Source organism: Gopherus flavomarginatus, chromosome 6, assembly GCF_025201925.1.
Source record: "Gopherus flavomarginatus isolate rGopFla2 chromosome 6, rGopFla2.mat.asm, whole genome shotgun sequence".
Classification (NCBI taxonomy): domain Eukaryota; kingdom Metazoa; phylum Chordata; order Testudines; family Testudinidae; genus Gopherus; species Gopherus flavomarginatus.
Genome location: NC_066622.1, coordinates 74,326,891 through 74,345,039, shown reverse-complemented (window position 1 = coordinate 74,345,039; position 18,149 = coordinate 74,326,891). Strand labels below are relative to the sequence as shown.

The window sequence follows — 18,149 nt, the reverse complement described above, 5'->3', positions numbered from 1 at the left end:
TCAACTCATAACAATAAATATTGATGGGAAACGATCTGAAAGGGAGACAGAGAAACTGAATTAGTCCACACAAAAAGGCCTACTGAAATAATTCAAGACCTGTGTCAAAATCATGTCTAGTAAACAAGAGAAGTGTGGAATCAGAAATCAGTGAACCAAAACTGATGTGTTGGAAATTAGGCTATTCTGCCCATCAATGCCCCTTTTGGGGTCCTTAAGGGAAGACTTTGAAAAACTGGCTACATCACCATCATGACTGCCACCATCTTCTGGGACCCTGGACCTTCTTCATCCTAATCCTGAGAGATGTCTTGACCAGACCAGGCCAGAGAGAGGAACCCAGATGACACAGCCACTTCCACTGGGTCAAGCTAAGTCCCAAATACCATCTGTAATGTGAGACTTGGTCTCTCTTCCCTCCCACTCCCATATGTCCATTTCCTTCACCGCCTTATTTCTTCTTTTACCTATTCCTCTTTTTTTTCCCTTCTGTCTAATAAGAGTCCAGCTTAGAAGGCTAAAACACTATTTTGTAACGCTACTGCAAGCCTGTGACCAGAAAAAAGCAACTAAAAGCAATGCTCTCAACAGCCCAATGCTGGTACAAGTTACCAGATCTTGACGAGGCTGATAGGAACACGTGCTGTGCCTTTGTTTCTCCAGCACTGAGGTTGCAAGGGAAAGTCAACAGCAGACAGAAGCTGTATTTTCCATCTTTGCTATTTTCTTCTCTTCCCTTTCGTATGTGTGTGTCTGGTTTTGTCTTAGAAGAAATGGGATTGGACTTCAACAACAGCAACAATGACAGCGCCAGCCCATCTTACTAACTTCCCTTTTCCCACCGAAAGGGGAGTTATTACCATCTTTTATCTAAAAGTCTGTCAAACAAGGGCGAGGGGGGGGAGTTTCCTTCTAAAAACTCTTGCCAGCTGAAGGGAAAGGGAAGAAGGGATGTTGTTGAAATGAAAGCCTTACTTAATACTTTACATTACAAGTGCTTTAACTGTTTTTCCTTCTTTTCTGTATCTTTAATAAAAAGTTAACACCGATTTTCAATGTTGTACTTGCCATGGTACTAAGCAGGCTGAGGTTTCTGCATGCCAAACCCTGAACCTTGTTTAAAACTGTTTATATTGGACAGTCACTGGTTTATGTTAACACTTTTGGCCCATCTAGTCCATCTAAATCAAAAATTTGTGAACTGTTCACAAAACATTCAGTTCCTTCAGTGGTAGCAACAGAGCTGATCATCCTCTCTAAAAGCTTCCCCAAAAGCAGCTGCCAAGCTCATCAGCTAGGACACTTACAATACTTTACGCCAGTAGTTCTCAAACTGATTTGATTGCGCCCCCCCTTCTTTGTGTCTGTAGTAGTTTATGCCCCCCATCACCCCCACCCCCCAAAGTACATATACCGATAAAAAAATAAATCAACATGCAATTCCCACTAAATGTTAAAAACAATAAGGCATTGATTCAAACAGAGTAATTTAAGTATATAGTAATGAGATACCTATTGGGGGGGGCAGTATTGTCACCCTTACTTCTGCGCTTCCTTCCAAGCTGGGTGGCTGGAGAGCAACAGCTGCTGGTCGGGCGACCAGCTTAGAAGGCAGAGGCTCCATCAGCAGCAGTTCAGAAGTAGGGGTGGCATGGAATATACAACTGAATGAACACATCCACAGAATTTGCTCTTTATGCTCTGACCAACCTGTGAAACATGTATGATTTCTCTATGATTTAAGTAGACCCCTATTCACTGCTGTGGGTAAAATGTGCACAGTTTGTTTCCCTTAAAGCTTCTCATGCCCCTCAGCCTCCTAGAACACATTCCACACACTCCAGTTTGAGTACCTCTGGTTTACACAGTATTTTGCAGCGCGTGGGACCAAGCCTCCCAGCCCGAGTTGACAGACATGGGCTAGCAGGGTTGGCACTTGCACTCCAAATATAGCTGTGCAGGCTAAGCATTGAAGTTACAGCTTTGGCTGGAGCTTGGGCTCTGAAGCCTAGAGGGATGGACTTCAGAGCCAGAGCTTCAGTCCAAATTGCAACTTCAAAGCACAGCTATATTTAAGAAAGGGTCAGCAGTCAATATGAGTAACAGTACAGGAGATGCATAAAAAGGCAAAATTAAAAACCAAAGTTCACACAAAGGTCAGTCTGACTTCACAAAAGTGATACCAATTTCTTGCATAAGTTCATGCCAGGTACAAGGCCTCCCATTTGGAGGCGTTAAAGTTAGCTGATGTCACTAATTCCATTTACATTGTTTTAGTCAAAAAAACTGTCAGAGGCAAGTGAAGGTATTGCAGGTATCTGTTTTGATAGCCATGTCCAAGGGTAATATGCCACTGACTACTACTGTACATAAAAAAGGAGAGTGTATTAGGAGCACCTTGTGAGCATACGGTAGCATAAAGCTTTACCGTTCGGCAGGTTAGAACAACTTGCTATAACTTTTTCAAGAGCAGCATGGATTCTCATCTCAGGATGGGAGCCTACTCTGCTGATGGTAACCCTGCAGATTTCTTTAAGTTCAATTGGAGAGTATGGTTAGAGGAATGGCTCAACCTCTGTGACATTCCTATCCAAGACAAGAAAGATGTTTAAAGCCTTTTCATGGGTTTGGAGAGCAACTATGACTTGAGCTCATGAGAAAGGTTGAGCTAATGCAGCTGTTTCCAAGCTTTAAACCTAAGGAGACTTTCAAAGCCAATTTTTGAGTTGTTAAGAGTGCTGGTCAGAGTCCAAGAGGACTCTTATGAGACTCCAATTCTCCAGGACATCATCTGTAATTGCAGGCCCTAACTTTTAAGACATGCTTGTTTATATTGTGACTCCATACATCTATATCAGCAATACATTATTTTGGAACTTGACTAGAGATGCTGAGATAATATATTCATAAGGGCAGACCCACTCCTGGGCTGATTGATATTACAGAATATTGAAGAGGTAAGAAATTATAAATGCAGTTAAGACACCAAATACATTCACTATAATGTTCTCTTCATGCAGAGAAGCTATTTTATTGCCCAAACAAGATATTAAATTGCTCCCTAATAAGGTTTGTGCTTCTACAATTAACAATAAATGCCTGAAGAAATTATCCTTCTGCAGCAATTAAAATCCCTTGAAGCAGAGTGAACTCTATATCAAAGTGGACTGCTTACCAGTGTCTGAATGAGCATGAGAAAAACTATCCATGAGTAGGGCCTTCATTTAAACTTCATTCATATGTCGGCAGAAACATTTTAATTAGGTAGGGTAGGGCAGGGCCTGTAGCTTTAAGGGGGAAAAAAGTTTCCAATTCCTCAGTGTAATAATATATTTATTTGGCTTTCTCCATCCTTATTTTGGGGTGGGGGACAGCAGGAGAAGATTAACACTGGCAACCCAGCATTAAATTTTTACAGTCCTCATGCTTCCATTGTAACATAAACCAAAGACTATAGTGTATTAAGGCCTCAATTCAGCAACAATTTAAACATATGAATAGTCTCACTGCCCTCAGCAGGCCTTAAAGCACTCTACATAAATTCTTCACCAAATCAAAGTCTTAATGCTTTAAAAGCCAGTTTACTCCATTTTTTCCAGTTAACTTCCCCTCCCTTCAAAACCTTTTAGTATGCTGAGTCATTTTGATGAATAAGCCTCCCATATGCTTTTGAATATTTGAAGCTTGGTAACAAAAAACCCAAGTAACTGGCTCTGCATCCACTGTGCTGCATTATAATCTAACGCTTGAAGCTGTCTAGCAACTGGGGCTTTGTGAAAGAAATCCATATATCTGAAACTACTAGGACAGTTGAAACTGAAGCTGTTCCACATGTAAAAATGACTATCCCTAAGTCAGAGGAGAAATGACCCAAACTACCTCTCTGCATATGTTCATATTTAGAAGTAGCATCTGTGGTATGACTCCAACAGCACAACTGCAGAGGCTATAACCCAAGAAGAATGAAATGTCAAGTTTATGGAAAAGGAAATTCACTATAAAATGAAAAAGACTTACAAATATCCACCTCAAAAGGACAAATGGTCTGAGGAAGAATAATATAGTCTTAGAGAAATATGAATTAAGTTTGGGATAATGAGAAGTGAGGCTTTCTGTTCAGTGTTTGAGATAAGGCTCAGTCTATTTCTAGTTCTCTGTTCCAGCTGTCATTTCAACTATGAATGTTCTTAATATAGTGAGAGCCATAAGATATGCAGTGTTACCTGACTAAAAACATTCCTAGGGACAGTGACTTTGCATGTAATGAGGTGCATCTTAAAGAGAAGATTTATAATGGATTTCAATGCAACTGGAAGCAAGCACTTAGAAACAACATATAAAAAAAGTTTGTAACAAGAAAGGAGATGACAAGCAAGCAAATCATGTGACTATATAAAACTTTAAACTTATACAGAAAACTTTAAACAAGATGCCTCTAGTTACAGTCTAGGCCAGTGGTCACCAATCGGTTGATCGTGATCTCTGGCGGCACAGCGGGACTGCCGCAAAGACAGGCTCCCTGCCTGCCCCAGCCCCACGCCACTCCTGGAAGCGGTCCTGTGGGCGGCTAGGGGGCTCGGTGTGTTGCTCCTGCCTGCAAGCACTGTCCCTGCAGCTCCCATTGGCCGGGAACAGGGAACTGTGGCCAATGGGAACTGTAGGGGTAGTGCCTGCAGAGAGGGGCAGAGCACGGAGCCACGTGGCCCCTGTCACCTCCACAGGGGCGCATTGGCCTCTTCTGTGAGCCGCATGGGGCCACGGCAGACAGGGAGTCTGCCTTAGCCTCACTGTGCCACTGACCGGGAGCTGCCCCAGGTAAGTCCTGCCCATCGGGAGGCCGCACCTCAACCCCCAGACCTGACCCCCACCCAGAGCCAGCACCCTGGACCCCTCCTGGACCCCAACATTCTGCCCTAGCCCTGGGCCCCCTCCTGCATCCAAACTCCCTCCCAGAGCCTGCGCCATGCACCCCCACCAGTGGTCTAGGCAACATCAGATGAATTGAAGTGGATGCCTACAAACTCTCATTCAGAAGCAAATGAGGGCTATGAACTGTTCCCTGTCCTTGATGAAGGGACTAACAGGGGAAATGTAGTGTTCATTAGGTCTGATATTAAAATGTCCATTTGGAACACAAGAGAATTAGAAACATGTACGAGAGTTCACCAGAACCAACGAATATTTTTTAAATGCAAGTCTCTAGTAATTAGGTGCTACGTAGTGTTTAAAAATCTTAATACGTGTTGGCCAACATGTGTTAAAAAACACCATTTGTTCACCCAGATTACACAATCTTCTAAAGGAGCAGCTACACACTCCAAATTCCAGCCATAAGGGGAAAAATAGCTGTAAAACAAACTGCTACGTCTTGGCGACTTGATGTAGTACACTGGTATTCTGCAGTTTCTAAGACATTCCGAACTGTTTTCTGTCCGGCCCAGCATAGTCAACTTAATAACTTCTTTTAAAAAAATAATGTAGCAAGAGTGTGATGGCACTTCAGAATTTAAAACCCCCCACACGCTTTCTACAAAGCACTACATATCTCACGTCGACACTCAATAAGTTATCACCAAACCACATCAATCCACACACAGATCCTCGACCTGTCTCAACCTACCAACCACCTCAGACGTAACCTGGCTCTAACAACTCAACTCCTACTACAGTGGTTCAGTTATAAATTAAGCATAGGTACCTGCTTCCACACACAGCCTCAGATATGCAGCAAGCTATTGGCCACAAAAGTTGTCAGACAGAAAATGGTCTCACCACAATACAGTAAAGTTACAGGTAAGAAATAAAATGTTTTAAAAGACAGCTTTTCAGATGACTACTCAGACTACCTTCAAGTTATAGATTTTCTGTAACATTGGTGGTATGTAGCACTTCAGAATGCTGACAATATGCTATATCCAGTCAATCACATTCAGGTTACCAATCAAAGTTCCCAATTTTTCTGCCTAGAACAAGTTGAGGAGATAATCACTAATTGTTTAGCTAACTTAAAGACAGTTACAGTCATAAATAAGAAATGGAAGATTTCTTAATATTCTCTGCCATCCTTTCTGAAAGGAAAGTCATAGAACATATCAACAGAACAAAAGATTATCTTCCATTCAAATGAAGGATTGATTCATCTCCTTTACAGATCGCTCCCAAATGATGAAAACAAGGAACTATTGATGTGTGCTGGTAGTACCAAAAAGCTGGTTTCTTTCTTTTTGACTATTCATTTAAAAATATCAACTTACTTGATCAAAACAGATGACTGCTGGTTACAGAGAATATCTAAAGATCACTAAATTATCAAGCGGTTGCAGGTACACTGAAGAAAAAAGATGTTTTCAACCCCTTTCTGATTAGAAAAAACTCAGACAGTTGCACTTGTAAAAGTTCTCTCCTTAAATACAATTACTACATCGTATATTTTATTTCACAAGTGTAAGCTATACAAACCTACAGTGAATTTTTTTTTATCTTCTTATTAGCTAGGCAGGACTCCTCTAGGAAACTGTTATTTTTCATTTGGCAGTAGCTTTAGGAATACAACAGAATCCAGATGGGCTGGCATAAGAATTGGTTCCAGTACCAGAGATTTACCAAGGCCCTACTTTTTAAAGCAGGTAAGATTTGTACACCTACAGGTTAAAAAAAATTCAAGAATATTAAGCACCAATGAACTGGAAGGGGCATGCACATGTCCTTTGTTACCCCAAAACATCCTTTGTTAAGTCCCACAAAGGAGAACCTCCATTTTTAAAAAATTCTCAAGGCCTTTTCCTTGCAAAGATAACCATTGGAAAATCATTGCTATCCCAAAGAATCACCTCATTAAGTCCCTGCAAAAACCTTTAAGATTGCCCTGTGCATACTGGAGTTATAATCACACAAATCAAATAAACTGGGAGAGACTGGGGGCACAAATGGAAAATAAATTGTTTTGCAATCACCCCTCCAAACACTCATGTCATTTCGGTTTATTAACAGTGTTCAGACCTGAGCGTGCCCACTATTGCTATTTACTGTAACAATGGTTGCAGATCCCTGCTTGTGTCCCCCACTAATGCCTCTAGGCATACATACCATATAGTTCTCACAACCTGCACTGCCAACTTCTCCATAAGCACATGAAGAAAACAGGAGATAGGGACAAGCTACTGAGTGGGAGTCTCACAGCCGCTGTTGCTGTAGTCCTTATCGCTGCTTATTCCTGTCTGCTAAGCCCCAGCATAGAGTCCAAAGAGTTGTGATTGGGAGGGAGCCTTGTGCATCCACCAATAAACTGTCTATGAGCTTAATGAGACACTCCTCACACTAACATACAGATAAACTGAAGGAGACCTCTCTGCCAGTCAGGGATAACCCCAAGAACCAAAGGGAACCCCCAATGCCCAATAACCCAGCACACATTAAGGAGGGCCTGCTTCCTTCTCTTCCCCCACAAAATAATCACAGCACACCCAGAGACCACTATCTGCCACCACTATCAGCAAAGGCTGCAAGACAACCCACCTGCTACCACTGCAGCTCCAAGTAACAGCTGCAAGGTAGAGGAGCCTTGGGCCATGGGTACACTTGCATATGTAGAGCACCGAGTGTTAAACCAGCCCTCAGAGATAACAGCAGGGAAAGTGCTGCCCTGTGTTCACACTGTCAGCTGCAAGCGCAGTGGCGTGGCCACATTTGCGGCACTTGCACTGGCATTCAGAGTGCTGCATTATGGGCAACTATCCCACAGAGCACCTCTTCCCATTCTGGCACTGAGGCTTGTGGGAAGGAGGAGGTGGGGCATCCAGCAAGACCTGTGCTTCCGTCCACATTTGGTTCCACCTTTCAATCTTTTTTTGAATGGCACGCTCTGTCTTCCCTTTCAGTCTGCAGGAATGGATCCTGAACTGCCGAGGAATATGCTGATGGGCCTTGCCAGCACATCACAAATTGCAGTTGAGTTACTCCCTGTCACTTTGTAGCTTAAGGAGTCCGAAGACGATGTTGACATGAATAATGGATATGACACGAGATGCTCACCACCGTGGAACACTGCTTTTGTGCTTGGGAAACAAGCACTGAATGGTAGTATCACATCATCATGCAAGTCTGGGATGACAAGCACTGGCTGCAGAACTTTCAGATGAGGAATGCCACTTTTATGGGACTGCGTGCTGAGCTCGCCCCTACTCTGCTGCGCAAAGACATGAGACTGAGAGCTGCCCTTCCCATGGAGAAGCGGGTAGCAATTGCAATTTGGAAGCTGGCTACTCCAGACAGCTACCGATCGGTTGCTAACCAGTTCGGAAGGGGCAAGTCTACAGCTGGAATAATGTTGATGCAAATGTGCAGGGCCCTTAATCACATCCTGCTCAGAAGAACTGTGACTCTGGGCAATGTGCATGACATTGTGGATGGCTTTGCACAAATGGGTTTCCCTAACTGCAGAGGGGCGATAGATGGCACATATATTCCAATTCTGGCACCAGACCACCTAGCCTACATGTACATAAATCAAAAAGGCTATTTCTCAATGGTTCTCCGGGCACGTGTGGATCCCGGTGGGCATTTCACAGACATTAACGCAGGCTGGTCTGGAAAGGTGCATGACACATTCATCTGTCAGAACAGAGGTCTGTTCAGGAAGCTGCAAGCTGGGACTTTATTTCCAGACCAGAAGATCACCCTAGGGGAAGTCGAAATGCCCATTGTGATCCTTGGAGGCCCCATCTACCATTTAATACAATGACTCATGAAACCATACACAGGGAGCCTTGACGGCAGCAAGGAGCGGTTCAACAACAGGCTGAGTCATGCAGAATGACTGTTGAGTGTGCTTTTGACCATTTAAAGGACTGCCGGTGCTGTCTGTATGAGAAGCTGGACGTGGCCAACGACAATATCCCTATGGTTACAGCCACGCGCTGTACCCTCCATAACATTTGAGAAGGGAAGGGTGAAAGCTTCACTCAGGCATGGGCCGCTGAGGTTGAATGCCTGGAAGCTGAATTTGAACAGCCAGAAACCAGGGCTATCAGAGGGGACCAGCGCGGGTCCATAAGGATTAGGGATGCCTTGAGGGAGCAATTTGATGCTGAAAGCCACCAGTAATGTTTGGTGCCCTGCACGGGAGTGAAGTGCAGTGGTTCCAATACTAGCAGACATTTGTGTTTGCTATGTATGATACACTCACTAGCAGTGCCTGTTGCTGTCCTGGGCTATGCTATCTTTTACTTAATGCAATAAAGAATGTTTCCAAACCCAAAAAATTCATTTATTGAAAAGAAACAACTGCTGGAGAAACACACATGGCATGACACATCTGTGCTGTGTGGGAGGAGTGAAGGGGGTGGGGTGGGGAACAGAATAATCACAGATTTCTGTATGTCCTGTTATCATATTCTGCCTTCCTGTCTGGAGTGCCGTGCAATGAGTTCTGTACTTCAGGCTGGCTAAAATGCATGGTGATGGGGGCCAACTGCAGTGGGTAAGGGTCGTAGTTTGCAGGGCTGGGCAGTGAAGCTAAAGGTTTTGGAGGCAGCTGGTGGCAATAAGAAACCAGATGTTGGGAAAAGTGGGTTGGCAGTGATCTGGGGGAACAAGAGTTTTGAGACAAGGGCTGCGGCAGGGAAGGAGGAGGGACATGGATCTGCTCCGTATGCAGTGCCATGTGTGCTTGCAGTGAGCCCGATCGGCGCTCCATAATGCATAGGAGCCACTCCATGGTTTGTTGCAGATGATCCACATTCTCCTGGTGGACCCTCCTTTCGGTCTCCCATCACTCCTGGACTTTTTTATTTTCAGTAAGGGACTGCTGCATGACTTCATGCAGAAGGTTCTCCTTGATTCTTCGTGGCTGCTTCTTGAGTCTTTGCAGCCTTTCAGCCACTGATAACAAGGACAGTTGAGATCTCAAGGTTGCATCTGTAAAGTCAAAATGCAACATTTAAACAGAAGCAGCATTGTTAACACTAGACAGAGCAATGATTCGGCCGAACTTCTAGACAAGCACAGTACACACACTAGCACAAACTGCCTGTCCCAAGCTGAGTAGACATAAGAGCCCGAAAATGGTGAGTAACCACAGGGGTGGGGGGACTGAGAGCCTTACTATCCTCTGGGGTCCTGTGCCCTAGGGAGAGCCAACGGTTGCAGGAGGCCCCTATACTGAACACTGTCCCCACATTTTCCACAGGATGTGTTTGTCCTGAAAGATATCTCGCTGCTGAGGGTGACCTGGGAAGCAAGGGAGGGTCTTCGGCAACAATGCGGCTTTCGACCTGGCCCTATGCGTCTTGCCTGTGTGCAGCAATGGTCCCCCCGCCCCTCACAGCACAATGGCACAGATATGTTAGGCTTACTGGGACAAGAAGCACAGTAGCTCTGCCAAGGAACTTGCACAAGTGGATTGCCGAGCTTCTGCATGAGACCTTTGATGAGATCACTGAAGCCGATTACCATGATGTGAGAGAGCACATCAATGCTCTATTCCACATCTAGGCATGCACACAGCCCTAACCCTTCTTTCTGCAACCCTCTTTGCCCCAACAGCCTGCATCCAAAACCCGACTCAAAATGAAAGCCGCTTACCAAGCACCTCATCTGCTGTTTGTTCTTCTACAAACACTGTCAGCTGCGACCAGCTACCTTCCGCCTGGCTTGAGAACAGCTCCTGGCTGCATGCGTCTAGGTATGCTGGACCGTCCTCTGGCTCTGGGCCCCCTCCTCCTCAGCACCCTCGTTCCCGCTTTCCTCCTCGTGCCTTGTTGCACTCTGGGCTGCCACAGCCTCTTAAGTGTCCATGGTGCTCTTCAGAGTGGAGGTCTGGTCGCCTCCAAGTATCTCGTCCAGCTCTTTGTAGAACCAGCAGGTTTGCCTCCCACGCTTTCTAGCAGGCTTTGCGCAGCTCCTTCACTTTAACCCTGCACTGCAGTGCGTCCCAGTTATGGTCCCTTTCTCTCATGACCCTTGATATCTGCCGGTAGGTATCATAATTCCCTACGGCTGGAGCGCAGCTGGGACTGGACACCTTCCTCCCCCCAAACACTGATGAGGTCCAGCACCTCGCCATTGTTCCATACTGGGGATCGCCTGGCATGTGGAGGCATGGTCACCTGGAAAGATGCGCTGACAGCACTCCAGGCCTAGCTGAGCAAACAGGAAGGGGACTTTTAAAATTCCCAAAGAATTTAAAGGGCAAGTCTGATGGTTGTTCACCTGAGGGCAGAGCAGTATACTTCAAAGTGATGAGCAGAATGGCTAGAACAGGCATCGTGGGACACTTCCTGGAGGCCGATCAGAGCACATTAATAGACCAGGGCATCTACACTAGCACCGAGGCACTCCAGCCAGGGAGTAGTGAGCTCATTGCTTCTCATGGAGGTGGATTACCGGGGGCACTCCAGCCGTGGAGTCCGGGCACTCTATGTGCCTTGCCAGTGTGGACACCTCAGGAGTTAGGGCACCTGGGGCTGATTTAATGCACTCCAAAGTACGAGTGCAGTCAAGCCCTCAGTGAAGTACTGGGAAAGGGAAAGCACGATGATTTGAAAGACAGTGGGAAAGAGGCTGCAAGGACTGATAGAACAGAGGTAGCAGGAAGAGTGTAGAACTGATGACTTTTTGTGGGGGGACAGGGAAGAAGCAGCACTTTACCCAGAGAATATCAGTTTTATCCAAATAATGTTATTTTTATTTTAACTATTAAGGGTATATCTTAGAGTGTGGGAAACATCTCATGAGCAGTATCAGCACCTTTCATTCTCACACATGTTCTATTCACAGAACATTCCCTTCACCCTCCCTCCCCCCACCCCCGATATCACAGATGACAGGTATTAGTTGTAGAAGAAAGCAGTCATTTAATTCTAAAAGCCTAAGACAGTCTTTTCTGGAGTATGCGCGAACAGACACACACACACCCCTTTCGCAGAGCTAAAGGCCATGTTTACTGAAGAAATCCCCACTGATCTTCATTGATCTATGATTGATAATTATTTGTGGCTAGAACTGGCTTAATCAATTTTAGATAATTACTCTTTTGCTATGCAGTATGTACAAGGGAAAAATATTCAAATTACCACAGCTGCAGGCCAAGATATCTACAACCTCTCATGAGACATTTATTGATGTATAATAATCTCCTATGCTCATTTGGGGTTGTTGCTGAAAGGCTAAAAGATATTCCCTCAATTCTGCAAAACAATTATTTTAATTCTAAAAACCACTGTGCTTAAATACTAATAGAAAGCCAGAACACAGCACAAACTAGTAGTTGAATGTGCTTATAAATAAAATTCAGTCTGAGCATACGATATATTTACCTTAGTTTTACTAGCTCTGAAAGATACATTTCCAGATTCACAGCCTAGCAATAATTCTGTGTATGTAATTATGAAGAAACCAGTCTAAGATCAAAGACTTGCCAGGAAGATAGTTCACAAAGCTTATTTTATAAACTACTTCCTAATTACAGGTAATTGTTCACAGTACTATAACTTCTCTTAAAATGGTAGATTAACTAGTGACTCGGTTTTAGAAACTTATTTTATTCATCACCATTACGCTAAACTTTGTCCAGTCAAGTTTGACCGGAGTTAGAATTTTGAACTTCACTTTACAAAGCAATTAATTCAATAGGGCTGTCAAATACACTTGCCTGATCACCACACCAGTTACTGCTCAGTTTAAGCTTTCTGTTTTACAGTTATTAAAAGAGCCCCAAAATAGATCAAAACCCAATGATTAAAGCAACATGAAACAAAAAACTCACCCTGCTGCAGCAGTTCCTGTTCCTTGTGTCCCGCTCAGGTTTGGCCCAGCAGCCCAGTAATCATGACGGAGAGGCAGCTGGGCCAAACTTGGGCATTGCTATCATCCCAAAAGCCAGGTTGCAATGCCCGGAGCGGGGAGCTGGACCCAACGCCATGAGAAAGCTCCTGTGAGAGTTTGGGGCAGGCTCATTCTGCACCCCCCCCCCAACACCCCCACCCCCAATGAGGCCTTCCATGCATACCCCACTGGAGCAGGACCCAACCCTAGATGGGTAAAGAAGATGGAAAATACAAGAAATTCCTAAAAAATAGAATGAAAAATTATACAAAAATAAAAAGGATTTCATGGGATTCTAGTTTTCAGCCCACTAGCAGCAAAGGAAACCCTCTAACAAACTACTTATGGCACTGACTTCTTCAATCTACAGAGAGACTGCTTAATTTAGAGAGGTGTGTATTGCCTCAATTTGTGTCAATTGTGTGCTAAAACTGAAGCTTCTCCATCATTGTCTTAGTTTTACCCCATAAAAATACTACATTTGTGCAAGAAGCTTCAGCCACCCACCTTTCTCTCCAAACATTCAGCATGGGATCTGAGCACTGATAGTACATGGCATAAGTCTTTCCGCTAGTGACCCACTGGATGTTCTGTCAAAGGTCAACTTCAAGGTGATTTCTTTATGAGTGTTGATTAAACTTAGAATTTTTTGTAAAAATTCTGACACTAGCAATGGAAGTTCCAGAGTGTGGACAAGTGGCACAACCTGCCCCTTCTTTTGAACACACATTATTCAATTTCAATGTCACCACATTATCAGCTGAGCCTTTTTATCCCTTCATCTTCATCTCCTTGCCTGTAAATATCGGGCTCCTTTTTTGCTGTTTTTCTTAATTATGTCAAGGGTCCTGCAGATCTCTTCAATACCTACCAATTGACTATGCCTCCAACTTCTAAGTTTGACAAAACACTAAACTTTTGTTTAACCTGAGTAAACAACACAAACGGATCAATAAACTTTCAGTAACCTTCCTAGTTTATACTGTAATAGGGATTGATATGGTCACAAAAGCTTCCTTTCTCCAGCCACAGGAGCCAACCGATGAATCTGCTCCCTCTCTCCAGCTGCTGAGTCTTCAAATTCAAACCACAATGTTCCTAAAGAGCAGTTTGGGTGGAGCATCCCTCCAGGGGTCCAAGCCTCTGTGTCTCCATGCATCCTCTGGCATATATGGGTTTTTTTTGTTTTTATTCCGTAACATACCCATCTTACAACTTTGCTTAACATTTACCCTCTGACAGCATCTCGTATCAAACAGTTTTCAAACCACATAGTTCCTTCTCCACAACAGGGCTTGGTAGAACACTTTCTAGAACACCTAAGGCACCTTCTTTTTTCAGGAACATTTCTGACTCACCACCACCTCTAGTTGCTCTGTATTTTTGAAGCAAGCCAAAGCCACATGGCCACAGGGAAGAAGCAATACTTGTTATAAAAGCTCATGTTTAAAATCAAGTTTACACAAGAAGAAAGATACTGTACATCTGGGGTCAGGCTTGAGTTATGAGAGATTACAAGTATCGGTTACAAGGTTCACAAGATACATACATAGTACACAACCAGCATAGACCCAGATTGCAGTGTGAGAGTTTTTAAAGCATCAGTGAATAAGTGATCTCGGGTTTGCCACCCACAGAATGTATTTAGAATCCAAGTCAGTATTGGTGTAGTGAATAGGTACATGGGCAGGGTGGTTCATCAAGGGAGCAAGTGGGTTATTTCCCTGACCCGTGGTCTCCATATAGCTAATGGACAATTATTTGTTAAATAAAACTGAGATGCCTCTCATAGCCACAGCCCAAAATGGAAGACAAACTTAGTGGTGTTAATAGTCAAGAATAAGAGAATCTTACTTTGTGACTTTTTTACCAACAGAATCTACTTTTATTCCATTAAAGTTCTTTCCATAATAAAATGATTACATAATGAAGTGAAATCAAACTAGCTTGACACAGTAAACACCACAAAACTTCACTACAATATTCTCCTTGAAAGAAAAATTTAGGTATAACTACCCCAGGCACCTAGGCTTCACCTCCTCAGAGCCTATATACTAAATTCCTTTGCCCAGAGGGAGCTAATCAAAAAGCACAGGTATTCCAGAGAATACATCACTATTATTAAAACTCTGTACCCAAGATTCTTTCCCTGACATGTACTGTTACAATGTAATAAAGTTAAAAGTGAGTACTAATACCTAGAGCTGCGGGCAGATACAAAATTTGTATCCTCATCCTATCTGCAAATGTGGTCCACAGATATCAAGCAGATATCCGCAGATTTGCAGGGCTCTACTAATACCACAGTAATAAGTATTGTATGGCACGCCTAGGGCATTACGATGGCCTGTAATCGCACAATCCACATATCCTTTACAGAGGCCTCCCTGCCATATTTTTCCCCTATATTTCCCAGCAGCCCCGTGGTCTGAGCTTGAAAGTCAGTCCTGTTTGGCATGACATTCAATCTAAACAATAGATTTTGTTTTATTTTCTGAAGCATTAGTATAGCAGTCATCCAGTATTTATCTGTATGTACAAAAAGAAGTAGAGAGTTAATATTCCAGGGTAGATGTTATGTCCTGCAGCAATACCGCATTGAAAGTAGTAAAAAATCTTTTCTAAAATGGACAACAGGATTTTTTGGTGCAGATTAATGCTTAGAAGGTGGGGAAAGAGTTGTGTCCCAGTTTTTAAAGAATTTATATTGACAAGGCAGAAATTTCTTTTTACGAGCATCTTAAAAGATTAATGACCAAAATTAAGAATGTAATGTGATATGGGAGTAATTCTTCTTCTCTATAAAGCCACAGATGTGTGAGGAAAAGATAAGTGCAACCTCTAGGGAGTTGTGGAGATAGGAAATGGTACAGCAATCTAACGATTTACAAAGCAAAATGTGCATATTTGCTGCCTGTCTGTAGTTCATTATTCTTTAGATATAATTTAGTATCAGTGTTTGAAATCCAATGAAAGCATTTTAATACTTTCCAGTCTTTTGGACTTCCCAGACACAAGGTCAGTTAGCAATTAAGACATGGCAAACTGTTAAAGTGATGCTCTGAAGGCAACACTTGAAAAAAAAAATCAACGATTAAAGTTGACTTTTCATTGTCTCTAGGTAAGGTCAGCATTTTGGGAAGCAGTAACTCATTGCTGAAAAACACAATCCCAGCTTTTTTATCTGAAACAAACAACTATGTGCTAACTATGCAACCCTCTTCATTGCAAAGGAACACTAATATCATTACTGATTTACACACTTACAAAAAAAAAAGAAAACAGTTTATCACATCAAAGCAGCACTTGGACTCAGTGAGAAAGCAATGTACAAAATAGAGGTAAACACTCTATTGACAAAACTAAGGGATTGATTATGCATTATCAGATCAAAGATATCCATCGAGGTTTCCAAATGTATCCCTCACCATATGGAAAGCATGATGCAGATACCAATAATTATGGTGCATTACTCCCTCTGAACGGAGTGCATAAAATAAAAAAGAATAGATTTTAAGCCATTAAGATCTGAAGCAACTGTTGCATATGGGGCTATTGAACAATAAGCAGAACTCACAAAACAACTCAAGGGGCAAACAAGAACTAAACGAAGAATCTGATGTATTTTTAAAATAAAAACCGAAGAAAAGCTTTTCGATGTTGTATCCAATTATTTCTGAACTGAAATGTCTTCACCACTTAGGAAGCCAGTATCTTTCCGCCACGCAGAAAGGAGCAAGTTACTGTGAGTGGACAGTTTATATGTGAATGTAAAATATAGATGCAAAGTGTTATTGGGTGGGGAGATTTGATAAACCCTGGCAAAAGAAAATAAGACAGAGAGGGGCTGGAGCTGTCCCCCATACCTAGGGGAGAGCTGTAGAGTGCCTGTGACAAGGAGGGATGGGAAGAGCAGGATCAGAGCGAGTGGCCCTGCGGCTGGCGCTATCACTTCTCACCGCACCCTGAGGAGGCTGGAGCGGGGGCAGGAGGAGAGAGGAGCTGGCGGTGACTAGGGCACACGGAGTATCCTTTGCCCTGGGCGCTGAGGAGTAGCGAGGAAAGACACGGTCAGGGGTTGGCACTAAGCGGAGAGGGAAGTTCGAGGCAGGAGAGCCGGGCCCGGGAGCGGCTGGCGCGGGAAGCCCTTCCCAGGCGGGTGCCCGGCTGTCCTCGTCCCACACTCACCCGGACCAGGTTGCTGACGGCAGCCTGCACTGCGGCCACGGGGGCGGTCAGGTCCGGGATGGCCTTGCCGTCCACCTCCCCCTCCTCGTGCATGATGACCAGGTGGGAGATCTGCTGCGCCACGGGCTCCAGGATGCTCTCGATGGTGCGGGTGTGGAAGACGGGCATGGCGGCGGCGCGGCGAGGGGGCCGGGACCCGAACTCTGGACAAACTCCTGGCGAACCTCTCTCCTCCGGCGGCGGCGCCGCTCCCCGGCCAACCCCGCGGAAAAACTACAGCGACCCGACAGGAACTCTCGGCTCGGCCAGCCGCGGGACTCGAACTCGCTACACTCTTCACTCAGCAGCGACTGCCCCACTGACGCGTCGCCTCCCGGAGCCCGCTAGGGGCTCTCAACAGGTGCAACCTACCCCTCCTCTTCCCCGCCCACTTGCCGCTCCCGCCCAATAGCGGAGCCCTGCCTGTGGCTCCCAATGGCTGCGGCGTTGCGTCCATCAACATTCCAACGGCTGCGGCCCGCTTTTCCCAACCAAGTTTGGTTGCATAGGCTCTGGTTTCCCAGAGTTAGATGACGTCAGACATTCTGGTGTCCATATAAGGAGATGGTTAAAGCCGAAGCGACCAGGCTAACGTGGGAGGGGGAGACGGGAGTGCGGGATTCCAAAAGCGTGAGGATAAGGGAGCGCCCTGTCCGGTCAGCTGGTCACACGGCTCCAGCTGACGGGCTAGTAGGTGCGTTGGGGGTCTGGTGCGTCTACTAGGCTCCATGCACCAGCCTATGGTGTTAGCAGCTACTTTTAAGGCGCTGGTTTTCCAAGGGAGCTGGGGGGTGGATTAAGTCCTACTCCTGTAGGGAAGGTGGGGTGGTCAAAAAACTACCGATTTGTTTTCAGATTCCTGTGTATTGCTGCGAAAAGCCGAAATTTTGTGCCTAGGTACAACTTGTAAGATTCAGTGGGCTTTTTTCTTCTCTATTTCTCCCAGATAGCTCCAAAAAACCTATTATTCAGTGCTAGTTTCTGGGACTGCTCGATAGGCTGTAGGTAGTTTTCAGAAGTGGCTTTCACACACGGGGCTGTGTGTTTACACACAGGCATATTAACCACCCCACCCAGTGCGGGCAAACCACTTCTTGCTT

The 18,149-nt window shown here is 44.6% G+C and overlaps 1 protein-coding gene and 1 long non-coding RNA gene across 3 annotated transcripts in view; both read right to left on the bottom strand.

Annotated features, from left to right (window-relative positions):
* Positions 1-17,420, bottom strand: part of VCL (vinculin) — a 108,876-nt gene extending 91,456 nt beyond the window's left edge. Inside the window, exon 1 of one of the 2 annotated variants that reach the window (XM_050960034.1) lies at positions 17,011-17,420. In XM_050960034.1, the coding sequence (XP_050815991.1) occupies positions 17,011-17,178 (168 nt within the window). In that variant the 5' untranslated portion in view covers positions 17,179-17,420. The remainder of the gene's footprint in view (positions 1-17,010) is intronic. The other variant, XM_050960035.1, reaches the window with a different exon arrangement.
* Positions 9,253-16,999, bottom strand: LOC127054324 (uncharacterized). The gene is made up of 2 exons (XR_007775216.1): positions 10,582-16,999; positions 9,253-9,915 (listed from the first exon to the last, which is right to left on the bottom strand). It is a non-coding gene; the product is annotated as an uncharacterized LOC127054324 (long non-coding RNA).
* Positions 17,421-18,149: the final 729 nt, after the last annotated feature.